The 23,842-nt window shown below is 32.4% G+C and overlaps 2 protein-coding genes and 1 pseudogene across 4 annotated transcripts; 2 read left to right on the forward strand and 1 right to left on the reverse strand.

The window, feature by feature from the left end:
- LOC107016178 overlaps nucleotides 1-778 on the forward strand; it is a 1,809-nt pseudogene extending 1,031 nt beyond the window's left edge.
- Nucleotides 779-7,371: 6,593 nt separating this feature from the next.
- LOC107015802 (serine/threonine-protein kinase SAPK2-like) lies at nucleotides 7,372-11,326 on the forward strand. The gene is made up of 9 exons (XM_015216216.2): nucleotides 7,372-7,637; nucleotides 8,426-8,500; nucleotides 9,201-9,302; nucleotides 9,518-9,571; nucleotides 9,681-9,773; nucleotides 9,860-9,952; nucleotides 10,047-10,151; nucleotides 10,405-10,503; nucleotides 10,595-11,326. The coding sequence occupies exons 1-9, from the start codon at nucleotides 7,518-7,520 to the stop codon at nucleotides 10,889-10,891; spliced, it is 1,038 nt and encodes a 345-aa protein (XP_015071702.1). The 5' UTR covers nucleotides 7,372-7,517; the 3' UTR covers nucleotides 10,892-11,326.
- A 1,737-nt stretch (nucleotides 11,327-13,063) lies between these two features.
- On the reverse strand, nucleotides 13,064-22,350 carry LOC107017746 (serine/threonine-protein kinase VPS15). Of its 3 annotated transcripts, XM_015217993.2 has the most exons (11): nucleotides 21,899-22,350; nucleotides 21,427-21,549; nucleotides 21,173-21,218; nucleotides 20,905-21,065; nucleotides 20,023-20,102; nucleotides 18,237-18,342; nucleotides 17,812-17,988; nucleotides 14,562-17,729; nucleotides 13,752-13,999; nucleotides 13,571-13,670; nucleotides 13,064-13,460 (listed from the first exon to the last, which is right to left on the reverse strand). In XM_015217993.2, exons 1-11 carry the CDS (start codon nucleotides 22,169-22,171, stop codon nucleotides 13,284-13,286), a joined length of 4,659 nt encoding a protein of 1,552 aa, XP_015073479.1. In that variant the 5' UTR covers nucleotides 22,172-22,350; the 3' UTR covers nucleotides 13,064-13,283. The 3 variants fall into 3 exon arrangements, with proteins under 3 accessions (XP_015073479.1, XP_027771848.1, XP_027771849.1); XM_027916047.1 differs by lacking the exon at nucleotides 21,173-21,218 and having other exon boundaries at nucleotides 21,899-22,038; XM_027916048.1 differs by lacking the exons at nucleotides 21,173-21,218; nucleotides 21,899-22,350 and adding an exon at nucleotides 21,645-21,892.
- Nucleotides 22,351-23,842: the final 1,492 nt, after the last annotated feature.

Raw genomic sequence — 23,842 nt, forward strand, 5'->3', positions numbered from 1 at the left:
TATTTATATATATATATATATATATATATATATATATATATATATATATATGCAAGTTTGTATTTTCTAGTTTCTTATTTGTTACTATTCGAGCATATGTGAATGATATTGAACCTTTATATCTTCTTTTGAAGCTTCTAAGTGAATGTGAATACTCAATTGTAAGAAGATGATTATGGAGTTCTTGGTAATGGGATTTGGTTGGTTATATAATGGCTTCCAAGTATTCATCAACTTTACTAACTTGTTTGGCATTGAGCATTTCTTTTGTCGTAGTTGTTGTTTTCTACAGTGTATGGAAAGCACTCAATCGAGCTAAAGCAAATGCACCTAAAGTGTACACCTACTGTCGAGTGATGTTGCAAGGCATAATGTCAGCTCTCAGCTTATTGAGTGGTCCACTTCAAGTAAGCCTTTTAACGAGTTTTTTATTTTACCGGGATAAGAAAACTCGTTGTAAATTCAAAATGCCAGATCCGTCTTAGAATGTTCGCCTTCCTGGCTCAGGATAAGGAGAAATGGCCCATTGAACTTTATGCCAAACATTTTCAATGAGTGGAAGCTGCTTTCTATACTGATCACTTCAAGCACCTAATTTTAAGCTTAGAATATCTAGACATGAAATCTTGATTTGTCTGCTACATTTATCTTAATGTATCATTATTCATCTTTTTGATGTTGTCAAGTTCAAAGAATCTAGATTATTATTAAAAAAATTGTATCAAGTCATGATTAAATAAGGAATAATACACAAGCAAACACTCAAACTTGTAGTAAACTCTCTAATTTTGAGTATGCACATTTAGATACTTTAACTCGTTTCTATTGTGTTAGTTGAACACTTCAACTTCTAAAATAAATATCTAGGTACCTTCAAAATTTATGTGTCCACGAGACACAGTGAGGAGGAGTAGAATGCTTAGGTGCTAGTAGAGATTAGGTTAAGGTACTTATTTGCTAGCTGTGATTTAGTTTGATTGTTTGTTTATGCATTATGTTATTGAACAACTTGAACAATGAGAAACTCTTCCATAAGTTATGGTCCATGACAAACACATAACAGAGTAAATGCATATACAGCCAAATACAATGTATTACGAACTAGTAGTCTTCATTTTTTCCTCTTGTTTTGGGGGATGCACTGGAAAGTGCAGCTTGTTTTAGGCTATGCCAAAATATAAAGCATTGGAATGGATGACATGTGTTCACCATATATCCTCCACAATTTCATTTAATAATGATGAAATCCAATTTCTTTGAAAGACATTGGATAGTGATGGTTTTCATTAACATATCAGGAGAGTGACAAATGTCTACCTGTTGGATTAAATCAGCTCAAGCATATTTTTAATAAAATATAGTGTGATATTATTTATTTCGAACTTAAAGTCAGTATTATTTTCTTGAGAAGGCATTACACTATTAAAAATATTCATACATCTTATGTGTAGCTTCATTTTTTATGATTTTCTTACAAGGCATTACACTATTAAAAATGTCATAATTTGGCTTTTGCTTACATTTATGCCCTCTTATTTTGGTTGTACACAAGTATACAATTAAGCTTATATAAAGTTTAGCAAATAGACACACGGGTAGTATGTGACATCTTACATGGAAATTTTCATCCTACGTGGTCTCTTACGTGTATTATGTCACGTGTCTACTTATTTAACTTTATACAAGTTAAAATGTCTATTTGTATATATCCAAAGTTAAGAGTATATAAATATGAAATAAGATTAAGTTAAATGACACGTCTTATGCCATTTAAAATATTCATACATCTTATATGTAGCTTCATTTTTTTTCCAGTTATCAATATGGAATTTTGTTAGCATATTTTAACCATCTTTCCCTAAAACTAAATTATGCATGACCTATATCAACATTCCCCCACAACAATTAGCCCATCAACAAGCTCCTCCAACTAAGTTCCACATGACTCATCAACACGATTCACACGTTAATTTTTTTTTTTTTTAAGATTTACTATGTGTTACGTTATTCATATGATTGAATATTATGGTCACTAAAACCCAAAGTAGTTTATGACTCATCAACACGATTCACATGTCAATTTTTTTGAGATTCACTATATGTTATGTTATCCATATGATCGAATATTTATGGTCACTAAAACCCAGAGTCTAACTACTTATGAGCATGAGTCTCTAAGTACCTTTTGACATGTATAAAAAACTAAAGATAATAAATCAAGCTCCATATCATCACTTTGTCATCTTTTTATCTATCCCCCAAATTATTAATACCAATTGATGGGCTAAACAAATCCAAAATACATAGCTAATCTATCATATGATTTTTCTAAAAAAAAAATCATCATTAGAATATTCATATAAACCTTATGTTAGACTTTGTTCACTCATTTAATGTTATGTCCACAACAAGAAAAGTGAGTCATGTATACAAAGGCTAAAAGTCGACAGATGGACGATATTGAAGATGGACAAAAGAACCAAATTTTAGTTGTTGTAGCAACTAATTAATTTGTTTCTTCTTCATTTTGAATTCGAACTGCCAACACACATAAAACAATCATGCAGTATGACTTTTGTTTGATTGGTTTTGTGATCTCTTGCTTATATTTGTTTGATTGATTGTGTCATCTTTTTTTCCTCTCTGAACCAGCAACAACAATAATTAGTGTCATTAAATTGTTTGTCTATAATCATATGTTATTAATACTTGTATGTTTACTTTGTGTTCGCATCATCAAATAATATAACACTCTCTATTTTAATTTATATGATTTACATTTTTCTTAGTCAACTCTATAAAAATGACACATTTTTATATTTAATACCATCTCTTTTTTATATTAAATGAATTTCTGAGCCTTTTTTTTATCGTTTAAAGTTCAAGATAAATGTTATGAATTTTTCCCCATATTTGCCCTTCCCTTTTCTTTAATGAAGTTGTACATTTTTTGAAGATAAATTGTAGTATTTTTAAGAATAACTTAAACAAAAGAAAAAAAGTGATTTAAGTTATGTCCTTGAATACTTTTTTCTTAATAGGTATGCATTGTCTTACAAATTTACTTAATACAGAAGAAAGAAGGGTAATAACTTGGGGAACTTATATAAATCTCACTAGTTTAGGAGTTAATTACTTAGATACAATCTAGTTTGTAATCTTACGTATCTAATTAGATTTTGATGCCTCCATATATTGTAGTTACGTGTATGTTAGACACATGTGATCAACGTTGTATTCACATAAATTTACATGTATTTGAGATACACAATAAATTTCGCTTGCATCACTCGCCACTCTTTCATGTATCTATTTATCTGGTAATTTAAATACATGTGGATCACTACAGATACATAAATATACATGTATCTAGTGTGTATTGAGTATCATTAGCATGTATTTGATTCATGTGAAAAGCTCGCCTCCCTCCCCAATTTTGCTGCCTTTCCCCTATATTTTATGTATATGATTGCAAAAATAGTGTATTTTCTTCAATATATGGTGAAATTCATAATATTTTGAAAATATAGGTAATAATAGTACATATGATTGCGAAGTATGTCTACTCATGTAGTTTTCCTAAATATTCAACTTTAAAATAATTGTTTTACCATTAATAAAATGATTTAGAGTTACATAAACATCTATCACTTATTTTAGACTAAATTTTTATAAATTTTTTTCTTAAATTCCATTTCAAATCAAACTACACTACTCCATGCTCCCTCAGTCCCTATTTATATGTCACCATTTTAGATTTCATATGCATTAAAAATTTAAGAAACTAAGTAAATTTAGTATTCTACACTTACGTTTTTTTTTTTGAAGTCAAGTTCTTAATCAATGAGCATGAATTAATTTAATTTGATTAATATTTGACCAATGAACACGAATTATTTACTTAGTTTTTTTATGTTAGGCAAATGTATATTAATTTTCAAACCTAATAACTCATAAGAGTAAAATAGAAAGAATAGTGTCATTTATGCATTGATTTTGTGAAATGACAAATATTAAGTAGCAAGAACGATATATGAATAGGAACACAATGAATATTAACTGAACCTGTGAGACAATGTACACAACACACAATATTATAAAAATCACTCAAGAACATAATTTAAACTGACCGAGTAAAAATAGCGAATTATAAAAGAACATTACAATAAAAGAAATAAAATAATAACAAACTATAAAAGTGATATTACGACTATTAATATGGACGAATAATCCACTCCTCTTAGCTACTATTATAAGATGGGAAGAAGATAATGATTTGTTCAAAGTTATAGAAGAGGAACAAAAGGACAAAGGTTGCATTTTCCTGTGATTTTCCTTTTCCCCTTGTTTGCTGTTGTCTCTCCAATCGTTAACTTCACATTCGCAAAACAAATTGAGAATTTCGAGGTTAATTTACGTGACGGCAACGTCGTTTTCAACTTGATGGCCTTGTCGTTTCAATGTGATGGTCCAATTGTTTGCAAATTTTCATATGAGAAACAAAAAAAAAAAAAGGAAATATTTTTCGAAAAATACCTATGGTCTAGTGGTCAGTAAATTGATTGAGAATTATGATGTCTCATATTCGAATTTTAGATAAATATCTCATGAAATTAGTCGATGAACACGAAAATTGATTTGGACAGACATCACGGTCATACAAAAAAAATAGATTCCTTAGCTATTTTCTTGTATTTGATATTCAAAGTAATTAACTGTATTAAAAAAATATTTATATATAATTTAGATAAATATTATAAGAAGTAGGAATGTGAAAGTAAGGGCGTAGGTAATGGGAATGAGGGTTAGGGGTGGGTAGGAAATAGTAGACAGAAATTTAGAAAGGAATGTACGAAATTAAATATATAATCATAATAATTAATATTTAACCTTCCTACGTCATATAATCTTTGAACGATGAATATGTACTGAACCACCCTTCGCGTAAGGTGGCTCCATGCATGGATATACATCTCGTATATTGGAAGGTGGAGATGATATAATTAATGTGGAATGTTATTAATATAACTTATTTTTTCTACTTTTACTAGAAAAAACATTTCATTCGTTTGTGTGGGATATATTTATATTTTTTAAAAAATTTAAAATATTAATCAATAGAACATAAAAATATTGATCGTCACAAATTAGTGGTAATAGGTTTTTTTAAAAAAATAAAATTAACTTGACTTATTTTTGAAGTTGAATTGAAATAGATTATTTCGATAACTTGAAGGATGAATTATTTACGTTGAAAGTAATTTCTTTTTAATTTCTCTTTTGATATACTAAAGTGGATAGGAATTTTTTTAAAAAAAGATACTTTTTATAGAGTTAACTCATAAAAATGAGTAAAGAGAACTATATGTAAGTAATCTAGAAGAATATTGAACTAAAAAAAATCTAATTTCAAAATAGCTTGTTATTTAAGATTAATTTAATATTTTGATTTGATATAAAATTAGATAAGTTTGCGTACACATAAAGTCTATATAACTTGTTTCATTTATAATCGCTCAATATACGTTTTCTTTAATTGAATGAACATTGAAATTCTATTTTTTTAATAAAAAATAATCAATTGATACACAAGGTGTAGACTAAATCAACAAACTTTTATTCAACTTTTCATCAAGTCAAAGGCAGTTATTGAATATACCTAATCATATATCAATTTATTATTGAACTATTATAAATTAATACTATTGTAAAACTTGAGTATGCTAAAATTTCCACCTATCGTGTATCTTTAGGTGGCAAGCATTCCCTCCGCCACATCGTACATCTATATCGGCCTTTATATGATTAAATAAAAAATAATCTATTTTTTAAATAATTATAATAATAGACTTCTTATCGCCTTAAAGAAAAACTCAAACTATTTGAGAGAGCTCAAGTGGTTAAAATATTGTAAAGTTTTATATAGTTACGAATAAATCTCTATATTAAAGTTAAAACTAGTGTCTTTATATATTCCAACATTTTATAAAGCAAGTATAAATACATATATACCTAAAAAGATTATTAAATTTTAGATTAAAAAAATTATACATTAAAATTCAAAAAGCATAATGAATTCATGATAATATAAGACCTTAAAAATTGAACATGTTAAATATAATTATTAGAATTCTTCATAGTAATATATATATATTTATCTTTTTGAAATTCTAAATCCAATGATATATTATTGTCAAAAGTTCAGTGGTCCTCTCAAATTTCTTTTGTAAATAAAAGCAGAATTTTCCTAAAAAAATAATCTTTTTGTTCCTTTGGAATGGAGCTAACTCCTATATCTTTATTTATGTAATACTTTTCAGATTTTTAGATCAAAATAATTTTTTAATAATAAATTTTTTATATAATATTTAAATATTTTAAATTATATATTATTATGACTTATAATGCGTATACGTAATTTTTAAATATGTAAATTTTATTTCTAAATTTATAAAGACTTCATGTCCAAATTTATCATTAAACTAGACAAATTTGACTTTCAAAGATCGAACCATACCACAAAATTGAGATTTTCAGTCCAAATTTGAAATTTTGTAACAAAAATATGCAAAATTAATTGTATATTTTTAATAGCTCTTTTCTGTTCATTAGCTTTCAGTAAGGACAAATGAGTAGATCACACTTGAAACACGATGAGCCTATTTATTTACCAGGTTATAGTTTTTTATTACCCACGAACATTGTAGTGAAATAAATAAAATTTATCTGACTTAATTAATATCTCAAATTCAAATACAAGTTCGAAATTAAAAAAGAAATCATATCATTAAATATTTTTCCTTAATATAATAAATCAATCGATTTTTAATATAAATATCAATTATCAAACGAAGAACCTCTTGACAAAAAGTTATAGACTATCATTCTCGTATTTGACAACTATATTATACCACCACGTTTGAGTTGTGCAACTTGTTTTTGCCATCCTTTTAATTTCAAGCCATTTGATTGGTGCTATCCTACTAGGCCAGTCTCAATTACATGTCAAGGATTTAATTGAATTTTCTTCGTTAAAAAATTATAATATTTATTGTATATTAGGTAGAACAAATATTTATACGTTAAAACTAATTTAATTTCAATTTTTTTAATTTTATCTTTAATAACATGATTTTATAGCCACAATTACAAAATTATATTAATTTTTTTTTAACTTTATGTTCAATCAAATATCGTCCGACTAAAGTCCATTGATGACAAAAAATGTTCAAAATTGTTTTCTTATAAAATTTCAAATATGACATTCTAGTACTCTTTTTTTAAAAAAATTAAATAAAATTTTTGATTCCGTCGCTGGTCCTACTATTCTATGGCCCTTACAAATATAAGGAGCTTGTCAATGGAAAAAACAAAAAATCACAAAGAAAAAAAGTTTCTTTCTTTCCAGTTAGCAAGATTTAGACAGCTTCTTCAAAATTTATTTGTAAAAAAAATAAAATATTTTTATGTTTGATTATTATTTGAGGTATTAATTGAAGGTGAAATATTTATAGAAAATGGAAAGATATGAAATTCAGAAAGACATTGGTTCTGGGAATTTTGGTGTTGCTAAGCTTGTGAAAGATAAATGGAGTGGTGAACTTTTTGCTGTCAAATATATTGAAAGAGGCAAAAAGGTTTGATTTTTATCTCTCTTTTTCGTCCAATTCTTTGGAAAACAAAATTAGAATTTTAAGTTTATGAGTTCTGAATCTTATAAACGTAATTTATTGGATTCTTGATAAGTTATTTATACATGTTAAGTGGGATTTTAAATCAAGCTATTAAGTTCTATCGAACCTATAGGCAGAAAGGCTTGATCTTAATAGAGCTTTCATTCGATTTTTGGAGGAGTCAGGATTTCAAGTTTATGAGTTTTGAATTGTAGAAACATGAAACTTATTGAATTTTTGATAACTAAGCTATTGGGTTTTGTCGAACCAATAGGCAAAAAGGTTTGATCTTTATCTCTCTTTCATCCGATTCTTCTGAAGGCGGAGTTAGGATTTCAAGTTTATGAGTTTTGAATCGTAGAAACATGTAACTTATTGAATTTTTGATAACTAAGCTATTGGGTTTTGTCGAACCAATAGGCAAAAAGGTTTGATCTTTTATATCTCTTTCATCCGATTCTTCTGAAGGCGGAGTTAGAATTTCGAGTTTATGAGTTTTGGATCATAAAAAATGTAACTTTTGGATTCTTAATCAGTTACCGTAAGTGAATTTTTAATCATAAATATGGTGTTTGACCCCAGCTATTGAGTTCCACTGAACTTTTAGGCAAAACTGTAACTCCGCGCCCCTGAATAAGTACATGTTGGATTTATCAAATTATTTATATTAGGTTGTTACAGAGTTCTGTTTTTTTCATTGAAAAGATTCTTTTTTGTTACTCTTTTAATTCATTTGGATTTTTTCTCTGCAGATTGATGAGCATGTTCAAAGGGAGATAATGAATCACAGATCTTTGAGGCATCCGAATATCATTAGATTTAAGGAGGTAATTATTCGATATTGAATTGATAATGAAATAGAGAAAAACTCGTGATTGATGTGGAGGGGATGATTTGTTTAATGATATAGTTCAAGAAAGAGTCGTCTCATTTCCTTAATAACTTCTTTCTTGTTTGTTCGCTTCAAGACTGGTTATGAACGTCATGTAACATCACAATCAACCAACCGCCGCCATACTTCTGGTTATAGGCTAAATAATCGATTAGTAGTATGTTCGAGATTGCTAAAAAAATTGTGCTCATCTGAAAGTTAAAGTTGGAGATTTCTCAAAAAATGGCCACTTTGAATCAGATTCCCTAAGTGTTTCTGTCAACTGTTTCTTCCACACAAAGTGAAAGTTGGTATTGAATGTTTTTTCATTATCTTTATTTTTCCACTAAGAGGGAATTTGGAATCATGTAATGAAAAACATATTTCTAACAAAAATTGTTTTAATATTTAATATTATCGTTGATCTTATAGTCTCCTTGGTACCAACTTTTTAAAGAAGACTAAGATGCTTTATCGGATTATGTTTTGATTCGCGAGTTGGTTAATGTTACCTGTCGATTGGTCAAAATCCCGGTTCTTGACTTTGTACATGATTCATTTTGTAATTCTCTGTTACTAAGAGGGCTTAAGACTCTGGCTAATTTGATCGAGATGTATAGACCGGAATGCTTATGCAGGTTTTCGTGATTGTGCAGGTATTTCTCACACCAGCTCATCTAGCTATAGTGATGGAATATGCTTCCGGAGGAGAGCTTTTTGAACGAATATGCAATGCTGGAAGATTCAGTGAAGATGAGGTAACACAAGAATCAAGATTTCAGAATTTTCATTTGATCTTTGTAATTGTCATTGCCCTGTGTTGTAAGCCACTAAATTAGTACTACTTCATAGCGATGAAAATCAAGGTTAAGTGGCTGCTTTCAATCTAATTCCAAAGCGTAGCAGTTATTATCTCGAAACTTCATCAGATTTGTTAAGCTAATCTGTCCAAATTGTTGTTATTTTTCGTCAGGCAAGGTTTTTCTTTCAACAACTTATATCAGGAGTGAGTTATTGTCATTCAATGGTATGAATTAGGCCTATGTTAGTTCGTTTCAAATTGTTTTTTTTTTCGAGTACATTAATTTAGTCTTGGATTATTAGCCTGTGATGTGATCATTTTTCTTGAATTGCAGCAAATTTGCCACAGAGATCTTAAGCTTGAAAACACATTGTTAGACGGGAGCTCTACACAATGTCTAAAAATATGCGATTTTGGCTATTCTAAGGCAATGAAACAGACCTATATGTTCAATCTTTTGATTAGGTTTCTTTCTTGATTCAGTTTCTGACTTGTGTTATGTCATTGTTTTAGTCAGCAGCATTGCATTCACAACCAAAATCTACAGTTGGAACTCCGGCCTATATCGCACCAGAAGTATTATCAAGAAAAGAATACGATGGAAAGGTATGGCAATTGACCTTTGACATACAACTTCAATTCATAAAATGATTTGTTGACCTAATCTTCAAGATTCTTATGTTATTATTTTGATGTGAAGATAGCAGATGTTTGGTCTTGTGGGGTCACATTATATGTGATGCTGGTCGGCGCGTATCCGTTTGAAGATCCTGATGATCCAAGAAACTTCAAGAAGACAATAACTGTAAACTTCTGCTTCATTTCTTTAAAAGCCATAGTTGACTTCTTGATTTGCTTGTTAATTTGTCTCAAAGATATGCATTCTGTGACTAGATCTCTACACAAATAGCCAGCCTGATCATTTGTTATTTTTCCTTAATATAGATTATACACAGTTATAAACATATTATACATATATATTATACATCTGTTGGCTGTTTTTAGTTTAAGTAGTTGAACGAACAACTATTTAGTCTAATTCTTCTTTTGTGTGACAGAGGATATTAAGCGTACAGTATTCGATCCCTTACTATGTCCGAGTCTCCAAGGAATGTAATCACCTCTTATCTAGGATATTCGTAGCTGATCCAGAGAAGGTTTGACTATATAGTTCTAAATCGTTTCAATTTTGCATGTCGATGCTTTATCTTGTGAAAATGAGCTAATTGTTGAATATTATGCTTGTAGAGGATAACGATCGAAGAAATAAAGAAGCATCCATGGTTCTTAAAGAACTTGCCTAAAGAATTTATGAAAAAAGGAGAGGAAGCTAGTTTAGTACAAATGAATAGTGAAGAAAAACCATTACAAAGTATTGAAGAAGCATTGGCTATAATTCAAGAAGCAAGAAAACCAGGAGAGGGGTCTAAAGCAAGTGATTATTTTGTTAACAGCAGCATTAGTATGGATCTTGATGATTTTGATACTGATGCTGATTTAGATGATGAAATTGACACAAGTGGTGATTTTGTATGTGCATTATGAGTGCTACTTTTTGGACCATGACACTCGGAGCAACGGTAAAGTTTTCACACACGTTCGTTCAAGCCGTGAAAATAGTCAGTAATGCTTGCATTATGATAGACTGTCTGCATCACATTCCCTTACTAACGTAGGATGTTTTGTGCACCAGACTGCCCGCTATTTATGAGTGATACTTTTCTTGGACAAAATGAAAAAAGTAATTTCTATTTGTCTTTACTTGGGCCTTTAGTGTTTGTACCTTTTTTTTTGTGTTTTAGTCTCATAAATCTTCAATTTGATAGGAAGTAAGGTCCTTTTTAATGATAGTATATTCAAATATAGTATAACATGTATGACACTAAGGACTCCATATAGTTTTGTTTGTATTGTTTGCAATTGTAAATAAAAATTGTGCAACTAGCTTTGAGTGTAAATTAAATATAAGATCTTTGTCAAGTTGATGATATTACTAAATACTTAGATTAATTAATCCATAAAGAAGTCCTAATATTGGACCTTTATTAGTACAAGGAACATATAATAAGTATAGATTAATTGCTAACCATTGGTCATTGACCTTTGATTTTATTGAGTTTTTTTTTTTTCCTTCAATGTTGATATTATTAAATTTGTAGAAGTCATTATCACTTTCTATGGAAGGATTTTGCAAGCTGGTGAGACATGGACTTTTTAGCTATTTTCTGTCTAATGTCTTCTCATTCAAAGATAATAATTATTTCTTCTGCTCCAAAGTTATATGATATATTTCTTTTATATCTTTTTAGAAGAATTGATATGTTTTTGTATATAAAAACAATTGAACTTTAAATTATCTTTACTCAATTTAGGTGAATGACGTCATAAATAAGTTGTAACTAGATAAAAACATCAACTCCCTCAATTTTATAAAGAATAATCTAGTTTGACTTGACACGGAGTTTAAAAAAATAAATAAAATTTTTGATCATCTGGTCCTAAATTAAAGTTATATTAGATGTAAAAATTTGCCCTTTAATTTTGTGGTCTAACAATGCCACATGGATAGTTGTTATAAAAAAGAAATCATTCTTTTTTAAAATAAATTAAAAAAAAAAGTCATTTTTTTTAAAATGAAGAGAGTATATCTTTTTAAACCTCGATCAAAGTGCATCACACATCAATTGTGACGCAGGAGTATTATCATTTGAATTAAAACATTTGCTGTCTATATTTGTAAATAATGCTGTCTAAAAATTTAATATGCACATAGAGTATGCTGACTTTCTTTGAAAATAATATAAAGTAAATATTTATATGGAACAAGAAGTAAATCTTTGAAAATACCCACAATATCATATCTTATTTAGTTTAGATAAGAGCCATATGATAATAATATGCCAATTAAATAATTAGGTTTGTTTAATTTTGGTGGGGCCTCAATAATTAATAGCCACTATATATTGATGTCTTTTTGTACCTAAAAGTTTATAATTCTATGTTAATAATTGTTTTACACTATTAATTCTCTATTCCTCCTCAGGATAATGAATTGAGATTGATAAGGAAATAAATGATGGAGAAAATAAATAAAATTATGATTGTTTCGTTGACCTTTACCCACTTCACGATGTGGTTTTAAATGATTAATATAATGAAAGTTGATAAACAGAATGGTATTATTTATTAATTTTGAAAAAAAAATCATTATTTTATGTCAGGTTAACACAATTTTATTAAGTATAGAATAATTTGTATGCACGCCATTGATCATTGATCTTAAAGATTTAAAAAGAATTGAGTCGTCTTTGATAAAGATATTTAAAATATAAAAAAATTAAATATACTAAAAAGATAAAGAAAATTTAATATCTACGATACACAAATAAAAAATAACTTTAATTTTATATACACTATATGCTTTTACGCCAAAAGGGACCCAAATGAGCCCCCGTGTGTCCCCTAATATACATAGATCAACATATACTAAATATTGATCTAGTTTTTGCAAAATTCAAAAAAAATTAATAAGGAAATTCAAAATAAGAAAATAAATACACCAGAAATACAAGAGAATTCAATTATACTACTAATCCTTTACTATAAGTATACCAACATCTACTATTGATTCTAGTTTATTTAAAAAAATGGAGTTACCTTCGATAAGGAGATCCAAAATATAAAAAAAATACATCTGGAAGATAAGGGAATTCAATATACATAAAAAAAAGTACTTCATCGTATAATTTTCAGGCGAACAAGAAATTAATACATTTGTGGTAATGACTGAGAAATCTATTGATCATATATCTATAAAAAAAAAACAGAAAAGAAGCCATGTTCTGTACATTTCAATTAATTTTTTTAAATAGTAAAGAGGCTACATATACTCTGAATATGTACACAATAATATATATACAAGTATCTCAAGGTTACTTTACTTCCAAACCTTAACAGCTCCATCTCTGCTACCTGATAGCAGAAGTCTCTGGTTCAATTTGACAGAAGCCAAAGAGAGAATACAATCACGGTGACACCCAGCTGCATCAACGGCAGCAGCTCCGAGGATTGCCTTTGCTGTCTGTCTGGTGGCCAAAGGTCGCCTCTTCGCCTCCTTTTATGACGAGTAAACGCAATATATTAGTAGTCCAACAATCATAAGACAGAAATTATACGTTACAACTGTAAAAGGAAGAATTGGATCCTGCTTGATAATCCACATACCTGCACTATTTGTACGCCAAAGCTGGATTTTGTCTCATAAAAGTCATCATTAACAACCCCCTTTATAGATGGTCCGCAAACGCAATAACTTCGTTCCGGGCTGAAATAGGCAAAGACTAGTTGAGTTATACATGAAAAATTTAGGTGAATTTAACAGAAAGCTAGAGAAACAGTCTAGAACCTGCAATGGTCCCAGCGACGTATTTTTAAGTCAGTACCCCCTGTTAACAAATCACCACCAGGTAATGGAAGCAACGCACGAATTCCAGAAAGGCGAGGAGGCGGATCACTCAATTCATCAACTCGGTACTTCGAACCATTATTTCTTCTTAGATCTTGTTTAGGATTAGCCTTATTTGATGGCTTCGCTAAAGCCCAAGGTAAGTCGGAGTTCTCAGCCTCATTCTCATTGTTTGCTACCCTCAAAACCTGCAGCAAAAAAATACAAAATTGCAAAGTTGGAAAAAGTCACTAGAGTAGAAAACATACTTTGTACCAACTCATAGCATATCCCAAGAACAGTAGTCCATCTTAAATGATAGATTACACAAGTCGAGCATCCATATTTTATACAAGACCATCACAACCGTAAATGAATCTTAAATTCAATAGTTACATCCAAGACAAACAATTCTAGCATGAAGTTTCCAATTTATTAAGCATCTATTACATACCACCAAGAAATTACAACGTGCTGACGAAGGATTTTATCATCCAAACACTTTCAGTATAGAAGGAAAGAAAGCTGGAACACAGAGAGAGAGAGAGAGTTAGACAAATATTCAGACACTACATTCTTCCCTAATAAGGATCTCAAATCCCCAGACATGGTAGATACTTCAAGTATATCTATACTGGATACATCACATAAACCAAATAAAGGAAAATATGACCGAAGGACAGACCACATAAAAACGAAGTTACCCACCAGTATTTGGAACAAAAAGCACATAATTCAGGGCTTCTTTTCTTATGAAAAATTACACATTACCTGGTGGCAGCTCCCGTTCTCTGCATTCCAGAGAGAAACTTCATTACAACCTGCGGCAACATAAACAAGGGGCCTTGCTGCTACAGACAATGATGTACTAGGAGGAGGAAGAAAAAGAGACATTCTCTCAATTGGGCAGGCAAGAGAATATTGCCATGTGTTCACCGGTATGCAAAACCTCAAATCCCAAAGTGTAAGTACACCTCTTGAGGAACCTGATACAAACCAATTTCCACAAGGCCCTGCAACTAGAGATGATATATAGCCCTCTTTGGGATAAACTTTGGTGTTCCAGGCATGTGAATTTGTTCTTGTGTCCAACAGATGGAGCCCACAATTCTGAGTGCTGTACAAAATCATTTTTGAGGCACCAACATCTGAACAGTAGTTCAAAAGGCTTGCAACAGCACCCTCTCCCACTTCATTCTTTTTCACATCAGCAATACCAGAGTACTTCTCGACAACATTACCGAGTCCTCGGGAGATATAATCAACCGAGAACATATGTATTGTTCCATCACATGCTCCAACAACAACTTGAGCAGAACCTTGAAGCACTGTAACACATAAAGCTCGGCTTCCTTCTAAAGAATAAGTTAACCTTGACCTGAATGAGATATCCTTCTCTAGCTTTTTCGAATCCCAAACCTTAACAGTAGAATCGTCAGATGCACTAACAAAAAAGCTGTGGTCTGCTGAAATGGATATATCATTAACAGCAGAACGGTGCTCTTGGAGATGAGCAACCAAAACCCCACGAGGCCTCCATCCTGAATCTGTAATCATGGATGTTCTGGCAAAAGATGACAAATCAGTTCTATCTGTTGCGGCTGTGTTGTCTTCCATTGTTAGGGAACCCATTTTAGATGTACCAGACCCAATGTCCTGAAACTTGTTACTCACATATGCTGTTTGATCAGCTTCCCTGTCTTCCACTTCATGTACAACTCTACGCAACAGTGTGGAGCTATTGCCAATGCTTATTGAACCTGACACAAGCTTAGGTGCTGGAACTGAATTAGCCAAGTTAAATGATTTGTTCACAGGATCAATCCAAGGCAAGGATGAAGAACCAAATCCAAATGATGTATATGGAAATGAGGAATCAGAGGCTGCTACACCAGTGCCAGCTGGTCTCTTGTTATCCTCCTTAAAATAGTACAAAGGAATGCCATCAGCAGATTTATCAATAAAGCTGCTCATACCACTGACTTGCGGAGACACAAAGCCAGATAGCTGCAATTTTTCTGAGGGGAGGCGATCACCGCTCTCCATTATGCTTGAAGGATCTTGTATTAAGGTTCCCACTGATTTCACCTTGGTCGGATTATCATCACAGTCAGTAAAATCAATTGGTTTAGTTAAATCACTAGCAGATTTATAACCCGGAAAATCACGTTTTCTCCCAGGCCAGTATTTCATTCGATCCAACTCACTGCTACTTCTCTCAAGTAAATCTACAGTTTCCCATTGCTTTGACTGAGGTGTTGAATTGTACCATATCTTTCTTTGTCTCTCCAGCATATCTGAACTCTTTGCATTCTCCACAAGCTGATAGTACATTTCTTTTGAAATTGATGGCTTCAGACATGAGAGAAGAGCTTTCTCTGAAGCTAGAGATGCTGGCTGCCTGCGAAGGAAGGGCCTTATTACGGGGACAAGAAAAACATAAGAATCAACTGCTCCTAAGTTCTCACTGCTGGCAGCAATAAAGGTGACAGATGACCTCCTTACCCATTGGCTAGGGTAGCACAACAAGTGGAAAGAACGGTCTATCATTTCAAGTAGGAACCGCTTGCGCAGAAAGCCACTTTTGCAGAGAATGGCCAAGCAATCTAGTGCATTGACGATTACAGCCTCAGTTGTATCAGTCAGTGCCTGCTCAATGTATGGGAAAAGATATTCTTCAACACTTCTTTGTCCAACAAAAAAACAAACGTATATGATTTGCCCATAAAATACTGCCCTGAGCTGCTCATCTCTATCATTTAGAAAAGCGGGGAGAATGGGCAACAGGAAATCATTACTTTGTCTCTGCCCAAAAAACCAACAAAGGTTACCAATGTCTTGCAATAGTGCTCTCCTGATGTTTGGAGTTTGCTTTGGGCCCATCACGAGTTCTTGAATAACCTCAGCAACTGACTTCCTTAATTGACCAAGTTGTGTATCACTGTTTAGACTCTGTGGCCGTACTGGTTCCCCTGAGGTCGATATTGATGAATTCTGGGATGGATTTGTTTCATTCAGAACACCTGCCTCACTCAAGCTTATTGAGTGAATCAGAAAACCATAAGCTGTTAGAGCAAGCTTCGATATATTGCTTGCATAACAAATCCTAACACTCTCCTCTGGGTCATCAGGAAGCATGGAAAGCATAGGGAGAATATACTCTGGAAAAATTTTGGCATCACTTGGAGGAAAATCTCTAACCAAAGGAAGAATATCACATAAAGTCTCTAAGGCAGCACAACGAACAATTGCAGCTGGATCCGACAGCATTGCTATCACATGTGGAAGTACTCGCTGCAATCGATCTTCATCATCAATGTACAAGGAACAAGAGTTCAACAGCAATACAGCACCTCTCCTCATAAAAGGCAATTTGACATTACGTATGCAGGAACACAACAATGAGGCTATCAGCACCATTCCTTCACAGCTCATTACCTCTTCAGGAAGTGGTAAGAAAGGCATTCCAAAAGTGTCCGATTGATTATCATAGTCGGACATCAACACAGTCAAATCTTCCATGGTGATCTTTTTTAAAAAGGGATGGTGAATTCTCTTGAAAGAAATGGAGCTCACTGGGATTTGTTCACCTGGAGATTGGATGTGACATTGTCTTTGCTTCTGAGAATATGCTGTATTGGCTATATCCTGCAGCACAGGTTTCACAACAGGACACTGATTATTTTGTTTCACATCCCTGAGCAAAGTGTTCACGTTGCCAAGCAGATCAAAGCGATCATGAACTGAGCCCTTCTCAATCTCTTCTCTGTTGCTCGATGAGTCCTTCACTAAATTCAGATTTTCGTTCATATCACTCACTTGCCGTGTTTGACTGACAGGAACTGAATGTGGACTCACAGTAAGGGGGTTCCTGTCACCAGGCTTATCACTCATCATTTGTTTAAGGATCTCATTAAAAGAGGTCTGGCATATCAGAACCTACAAGAAAGATATGGCTACTGATTACAAATGTTGAAGCGGGTGACCAAGTGAAACAAAAGATGTACACTTATAATCCTACCCTTGCATCGGAATTAAGGGGATTCAACAAGGAATAGAAATTATGAAGGAATGGTGAGAAGTAGCTTGGGAACACAACTCCTGCATAGTTCTGCAGATAGCTTTCAGCTGAATATCGTGACTCTGGGTTCAATTGAATCATATGAAGAATCATCTTCCGGATTCCTGAATCTGGAATCTGCATTGAAGATGTACAAATAAGCATTTATCAGAAAATTGCAAGAATTGACGAATAGAACACAAGTAACTCTTAAGAAAATTTTTGATGCACAACCTTAAATTAAATAATTAAAAGTCATATTCCAAAACAAGGCATTGAAGAACAGAATTTGACAGAGTAAGGTGCTACATTACCATAAGAAAGGTATTAAGATGAAAAATGCTAAGCTAAGAAACTAAGAAAGAAAAACAAAAACAAAAAGATACCTTCTCCAGAAGTTGACTGGGATCGTGTTGTCCTCTGCGATAAGCAAGCAGTTGAGACAATTCAAATAATGGCTGGCCCTCGAGGAAAAGCTCAGCAATAACACACCTGGTGCGATGTACATGATGTTAAAATACTCAAATCCTCACGACATGAAAATGACACGTGTGTTTCTTACTTCTGCAAATCTTGTTACATATTTTAATCAGTTTGTACCTACAACCATGTCACATATTATCTTACCTACGGGTGCCTCCATCTAATTCTTTTTTAGATTTATTTTCTGTTTCCATGTAAGCTCAGTAACCCCCTTTTCATGATAACTCAAGCAACTAAACCAAATTTCGGGCATAAATCCTGGCCCAAGTAATTTAGTGCAGCGGCTAAGGGATATAACATGATGCTTTGCATCAGTAAGTCCTATTTCTTCTCGTCAGGGACTTAGAAATCCTATCATAACAAAATTTGGATATCTCTTAATAATTTTGCAAGAAGTCCAAAACACTTTTAATATAAGATACGTTTCAATCTGCTAACATTTTATCTAAATACTGATGAAAAGAACAAAAATAATTGTACTAATGATAGTGGGATGCTTTTACTATAAATTAATATTGATATTAATAATATAGCTAAGCTAGACAAAAGAAGGTTATTATAATTCAAGCCATGGCAAAAAGCTACTTAAATTGTAATATCTGAGTTCAGCATTTTGATTTAGTAAAACGTTACATCACACTAAATCAACCAGATAAATAAATGAACCACATTGCATGAGCTAATTTTGTTGAAAGGAGCCACCCGTTAAATTAAAGATGACTGTTTATTTAGGAAAGGATGACTGATTACTGTTCTTACAGAAAACATCCTTGTTTTTTAGCAGAACTATAGTAGGATGTCTTGCAAGAGACAACAGGAAAATAGCTGAGACCTGGAGGACTAGCAAGTGATAAGCTGCTAATAGCATGTAAGGTGTACATAGCAATTGCTAGTATAAGTAGGAAGATTAGGTCCCTAAACGTTTGAATGACTCAAAAGTCTTAAGAAAAAAGGATTTCTCTGCAACAATCAATATTTAATTGTATAATCAAAAGAAATTACTGTTCTAGTTGATAAAGGAAACATCGATAATTTTATAGTCGTGAATTACTTTAAGCAGGATTTCTTGCAGAGAGAGCTGAAAAAATAGCTGACAATTAACTGGAGAACTATCTAGCTTTAATAGTATGCAATAAATATAAACAAGTTGCTAGAAGAAGTATATGACACTTTGATCTCTAAAAGTTAAATATGACTAAAAAATCTTATAGGTTTTTTGTTCGATGTGAAATGATTATAAAAAATAAAAGGCAAATTCTTGAGCCATTCATAAACTTTCCTAGATCTTCCGATTGTTGTACCTAATGTCGAATTAACAAATAACTTTCTCTGATTCTTAGTGACCATCATGCTGATACCAGTGCTAACATGGTAAAACCACAACACAAATAATCTACGTTGCTTGGACTCTTCAAAAATGTCAATGGGTGCGGATCGGATTCTCCAAAAGTAGAGTATTTTTGGAGAATCTGACACAAATGCAGCATCAAAAGTGAAGAGTCCGCTCAACTTAGCAAATAATGATGGAAGGAAATCACCACATAAAGAGTTGATATATAAACATTATGATAAAAATTCTAGAAGAAATTTAGTTCAAGTATCTTAATAGTAAATTTAGAAGGAGAAGAAAAAAGAAACAGTAAAGTTTTGAGAGGCCATTCCAAAATAATGACTCAAGAAAAATCTCACCCAACAGCAAAGATGTCCATAGATGGCTTCAAAGGAGCATCTTGTGAAACGTGCATCTCACCTCCATGCTCATAAAATCTCTGAAAATTAGTGACATTGATGCAAAAATTACTTTGACGTCATGGTGCATATAAATAATGTTATCTATTAAAGGGGAGATGGTGCGGGACAAGGATGTCATTGCCTCCGGGAGAAATGTGCAGTCCTTCCCTTTCTGTTGAGATACATGCAATTCAAGCATATTATTGATTATTCAAACTTATTGGTTTCTCCCAAAGTTCACTCTAATGCCTACACTGAACAGCTCTTGAACACACTCATAACTAATAATCTCTTTTTCTTGTACAATTTGCACTTAGTTTTTACTAACAAAACAATTTCTCCAAATCTCATTACAGACGTCCATTGAATATAAAGGTTAAGACTATATTAGAATTACAAACAGTTCAGTCTTTGACATACAGGAACAGCTCCTCCCCTTCAAAGTGGGAAATAGTGATGGTGGCTGTGTTCGGGGTGCAATTAGGCAGTGGAGCAAGTGAAATCAACTCTATCTGACCTCACCAGTCAATTACACGCACAAGATATCCAATATGTGTAGCATTCACTTTTCACAACAATCAAAAATACAGGAGAGAGTCATAGAGTTTCGCGCGTTCACTACTCACAAAAATCATGAATATAGGAGAGATATTTAGAATTCGAAATACCATGGTTAGATGTGAAACTTGTTTGCATGAAATTACAATTTTCTGTCAATAAATGTCTGGCTACTTTCAAATAAAACTCCATTTTTGTATTAAGCCAACAAAATAATTTATAAAAAATAAATCAGTGTGTTTTACTTATGTTAAACAACAAAGGGAAAGAACTTATTCGAACCTCGGGTGCAAGATAGCATCGTCTTCGTCCACCGGTATCAAAGAAGAAGGAGAAATCAGAAGGATCATCATGTGGAATATAAGTGGGTTTGAATGACGCAAAGTCTGCAAGATAAAGCCAGTTCCAAGATGTGACTAGCACATTCTCACACTTGATATCACCTGCAACCGAGTTCATGTCAGTCTTTAAAAAGAGAAAAATTAAAGGCCTGAGCAAGTCATAGATTTTCCATGTCAAGTCAGTTATTTCAGATCATGAGTCCTCTCACCATGACACACTCCATGCTCATGACTTTGCTTCACTGCATAAAGCAACTGCAAAAGTAGATGTACATGATATGCCTATTGCAACTTGATAAACCAGAATTATAGCAATGGAGACGACGACGACATATCTAGTGTAATCCCACAAGTGGTATCTTGGGGGGGGTCTAACTCAGACCTTACCCCTACCTAGGGAGGTAGAAAGGCTATTTCCAATAGACCTTTTGAGCAATGGGGACAACAGAACAAGAAATATTACCTGGAAAGCAAGCCATTTCTTCTCAATAAGACAGAGGAAAGGTCGGGTACTAAGACGATCATGAAGATTGTTAAAGAAGTATTGCCTCAACAAATAAGCAGCTTTATCTGTTTCAAGCCAGAACTGCAACATTCCACATCAAGCAAAGACTCAATATTTAGATTTGTATAGAACTACTCCCTCCCTTTGCTTTTACTTATCCACTTCACTAAAAATACCTTCACTTTTAGCATAACTTCATGTTTTACCCACAACATTAATTACTTATTCCCAAATCTTTTCCAACTATATATCAAGTATCCTGTCATATTAATCATTATTTCTTAAAGAGGCCTGCAAAGTCCAAAGTAGACAAGTAAAAGTAATCCGGAGGGAGTAATATGTTACAAATATAAGATCACCTGCTAAAACAAAATCTAATTCGAAGTCAATCAGTAAAAAGTTATTGAAGAGTCTGCCAATTTTACTTGACCTGGAAAGGCCAAACATGTGGATGATCAAGGGAGGTGAATATGTCACGAATTTTGGAGAGACGATGCTCATATTCGCGTAAATCAATGAAATCCCCTCTTTTGAAATAGACTTTTACAAGCACAAGTCCTTCGTCGTGTTTGCAGAGAATTGATTTCAAAAAGCGACCTCTACCTACAACTTCTTTCAGCACCAGATTATACGAAGACGGCAAGTCGTGGAGGTAATACTCCATTGCCGACGCTTGTGTCGTTTTTGCGATCTTATTCCCCATTTTTACACTCTTTCTTCCTCCTTTCGACGATTTTCGAGATGTCTTTAGCTGCTTTCCATTAGTTTAGGCTTCAATCGGAGTAACAGAAAAATTCGTCGGTGCTCCGGCGAGGCGAAGATGGAGAAAGAGTAAAAATTAAGGGTTGAGTGTTGCCGGAGTTCATCTAAACGCAAAATAAAGAGAAAATTGAGAAGGAAATTTAGATATTCTGCTGAAAAGACAAAAATATCCTTATCTTTAATTTGCTGTCCAGGTTATTTTATAAAATAAAAAGGCCGAGATATGAGATATCTATCGCAAACAACCTCTCTAAGTTTTTATGTATATTCGAAAATTACTTTATTCCTCGAAGCAAAAATAAGATGCTTTTCTACTCTTTCCTCTTTATATTTCACTTGTCAAAAATATTATAGTTGTTAAATGGATAATAGCAATTTAATAGTGATACTTTTGTATCTCATATACTAATAAAGATAGTAATAAAAAAAAACCAATCATTCTTTTTGCAGTCATTTATTTATATTTGTTACTAGTTTGTTATAAAAACATTAATACCAAAATTTGAAATATTGAACTACAAAAATATTTCTAAAATATTGACAATGTTATAAAAAAACTTACTAAAATTAATATACTAAAAGAAAGAAAATTTAGAAAGTAATATCTTTCATAAAATGTATATATGTATCAATATGTATAATGGCTATTTATAGCCATGAATTTATTTACACATATGTATCACTTTGGCCATTATTGGCCAAGTGATGTATCCTTTGGCCTATTATTGTCCAAGTGATGAGTTACACGAGTGATGCAAATTTTACAACACTCCCCCTTGTATGTCTATGTAAGTATATAGACATACATAATACGCATTACTTGTTGCCTCATTAAAAACCTTTCTAGGAAAACCCAGTGGGATAAAACCTAGACTAAGGGGAAAAAAGTACAATGCGTATTTTACTCCCCCTAATAAAAATCACGATTCAGATGGTTAAGTTTTCGCATTCCAATTTTGTGAACCATCTTCTCAAGAGTTGAGGCTGGTAAAGATTTGGTAAATAAATCTGCTGGATTATCACTTGAACGAATTTGTCGCACATCAATATCACCATTCTTCTGGAGATCATGTGTGAAGAACAATTTTGGTGAAATGTGTTTCGTTCTATCTCCTTTTATGAAGCCTCCTCTTAATTGAGCTATGCATGCAACATTGTCTTCAAAGAGCATTGTGGGTATCTTGACGTCACACTTCAAACCACATCTTTCTTTGATAAAATGTATTAGTGATCTTAACCATACACATTCTCTACTTGCTTCATGAATGGCTATTATCTCAGCATGATTTGAAGAAGTAGCGACAATAGACTGCTTCGTAGATCGCCATGATATAGCAGTACCTCCGTATGTGAACAGATAGCCTGTTTGTGATCGAGCTTTATGTGGGTCAGATAAATAACCTGCATCTGCATGACCAACAAGATCTGCACTATGTTTGTTAGAATAAAACAGACCCATATCACTAGTCCCCCTTAGATATCGCAATATATGTTTAACTCCATTCCAATGTCTTCGTGTAGGGCAAGAACTATATCTTGCTAATAAATTAACAGAAAATGCTATGTCGGGTCTCGTAGCATTAGCAAGATACATAAGTGCCCCAATTGCACT

This window comes from Solanum pennellii, chromosome 4 (assembly GCF_001406875.1).
Source record: "Solanum pennellii chromosome 4, SPENNV200".
In the NCBI taxonomy this organism is placed as follows: domain Eukaryota; kingdom Viridiplantae; phylum Streptophyta; class Magnoliopsida; order Solanales; family Solanaceae; genus Solanum; species Solanum pennellii.

Coding starts and splice junctions, on each gene's coding strand:
- LOC107015802 (XM_015216216.2), top strand. CDS start 7,518: ATGGAAAGATATGAAATTCAGAAAGACATTGGTTCTGGGAATTTTGGT. Junction 8,501..9,200: donor ATATCATTAGATTTAAGGAG/GTAATTATTCGA, acceptor GTGATTGTGCAG/GTATTTCTCACACCAGCTCA. Junction 10,152..10,404: donor ACTTCAAGAAGACAATAACT/GTAAACTTCTGC, acceptor TTTGTGTGACAG/AGGATATTAAGCGTACAGTA.
- LOC107017746 (XM_015217993.2), bottom strand. CDS start 22,171: ATGGGGAATAAGATCGCAAAAACGACACAAGCGTCGGCAATGGAGTAT. Junction 21,550..21,898: donor CACATGTTTGGCCTTTCCAG/GTCAAGTAAAAT, acceptor GGAATGTTGCAG/TTCTGGCTTGAAACAGATAA. Junction 20,103..20,904: donor GATGCTATCTTGCACCCGAG/GTTCGAATAAGT, acceptor ACTAATTTTCAG/AGATTTTATGAGCATGGAGG.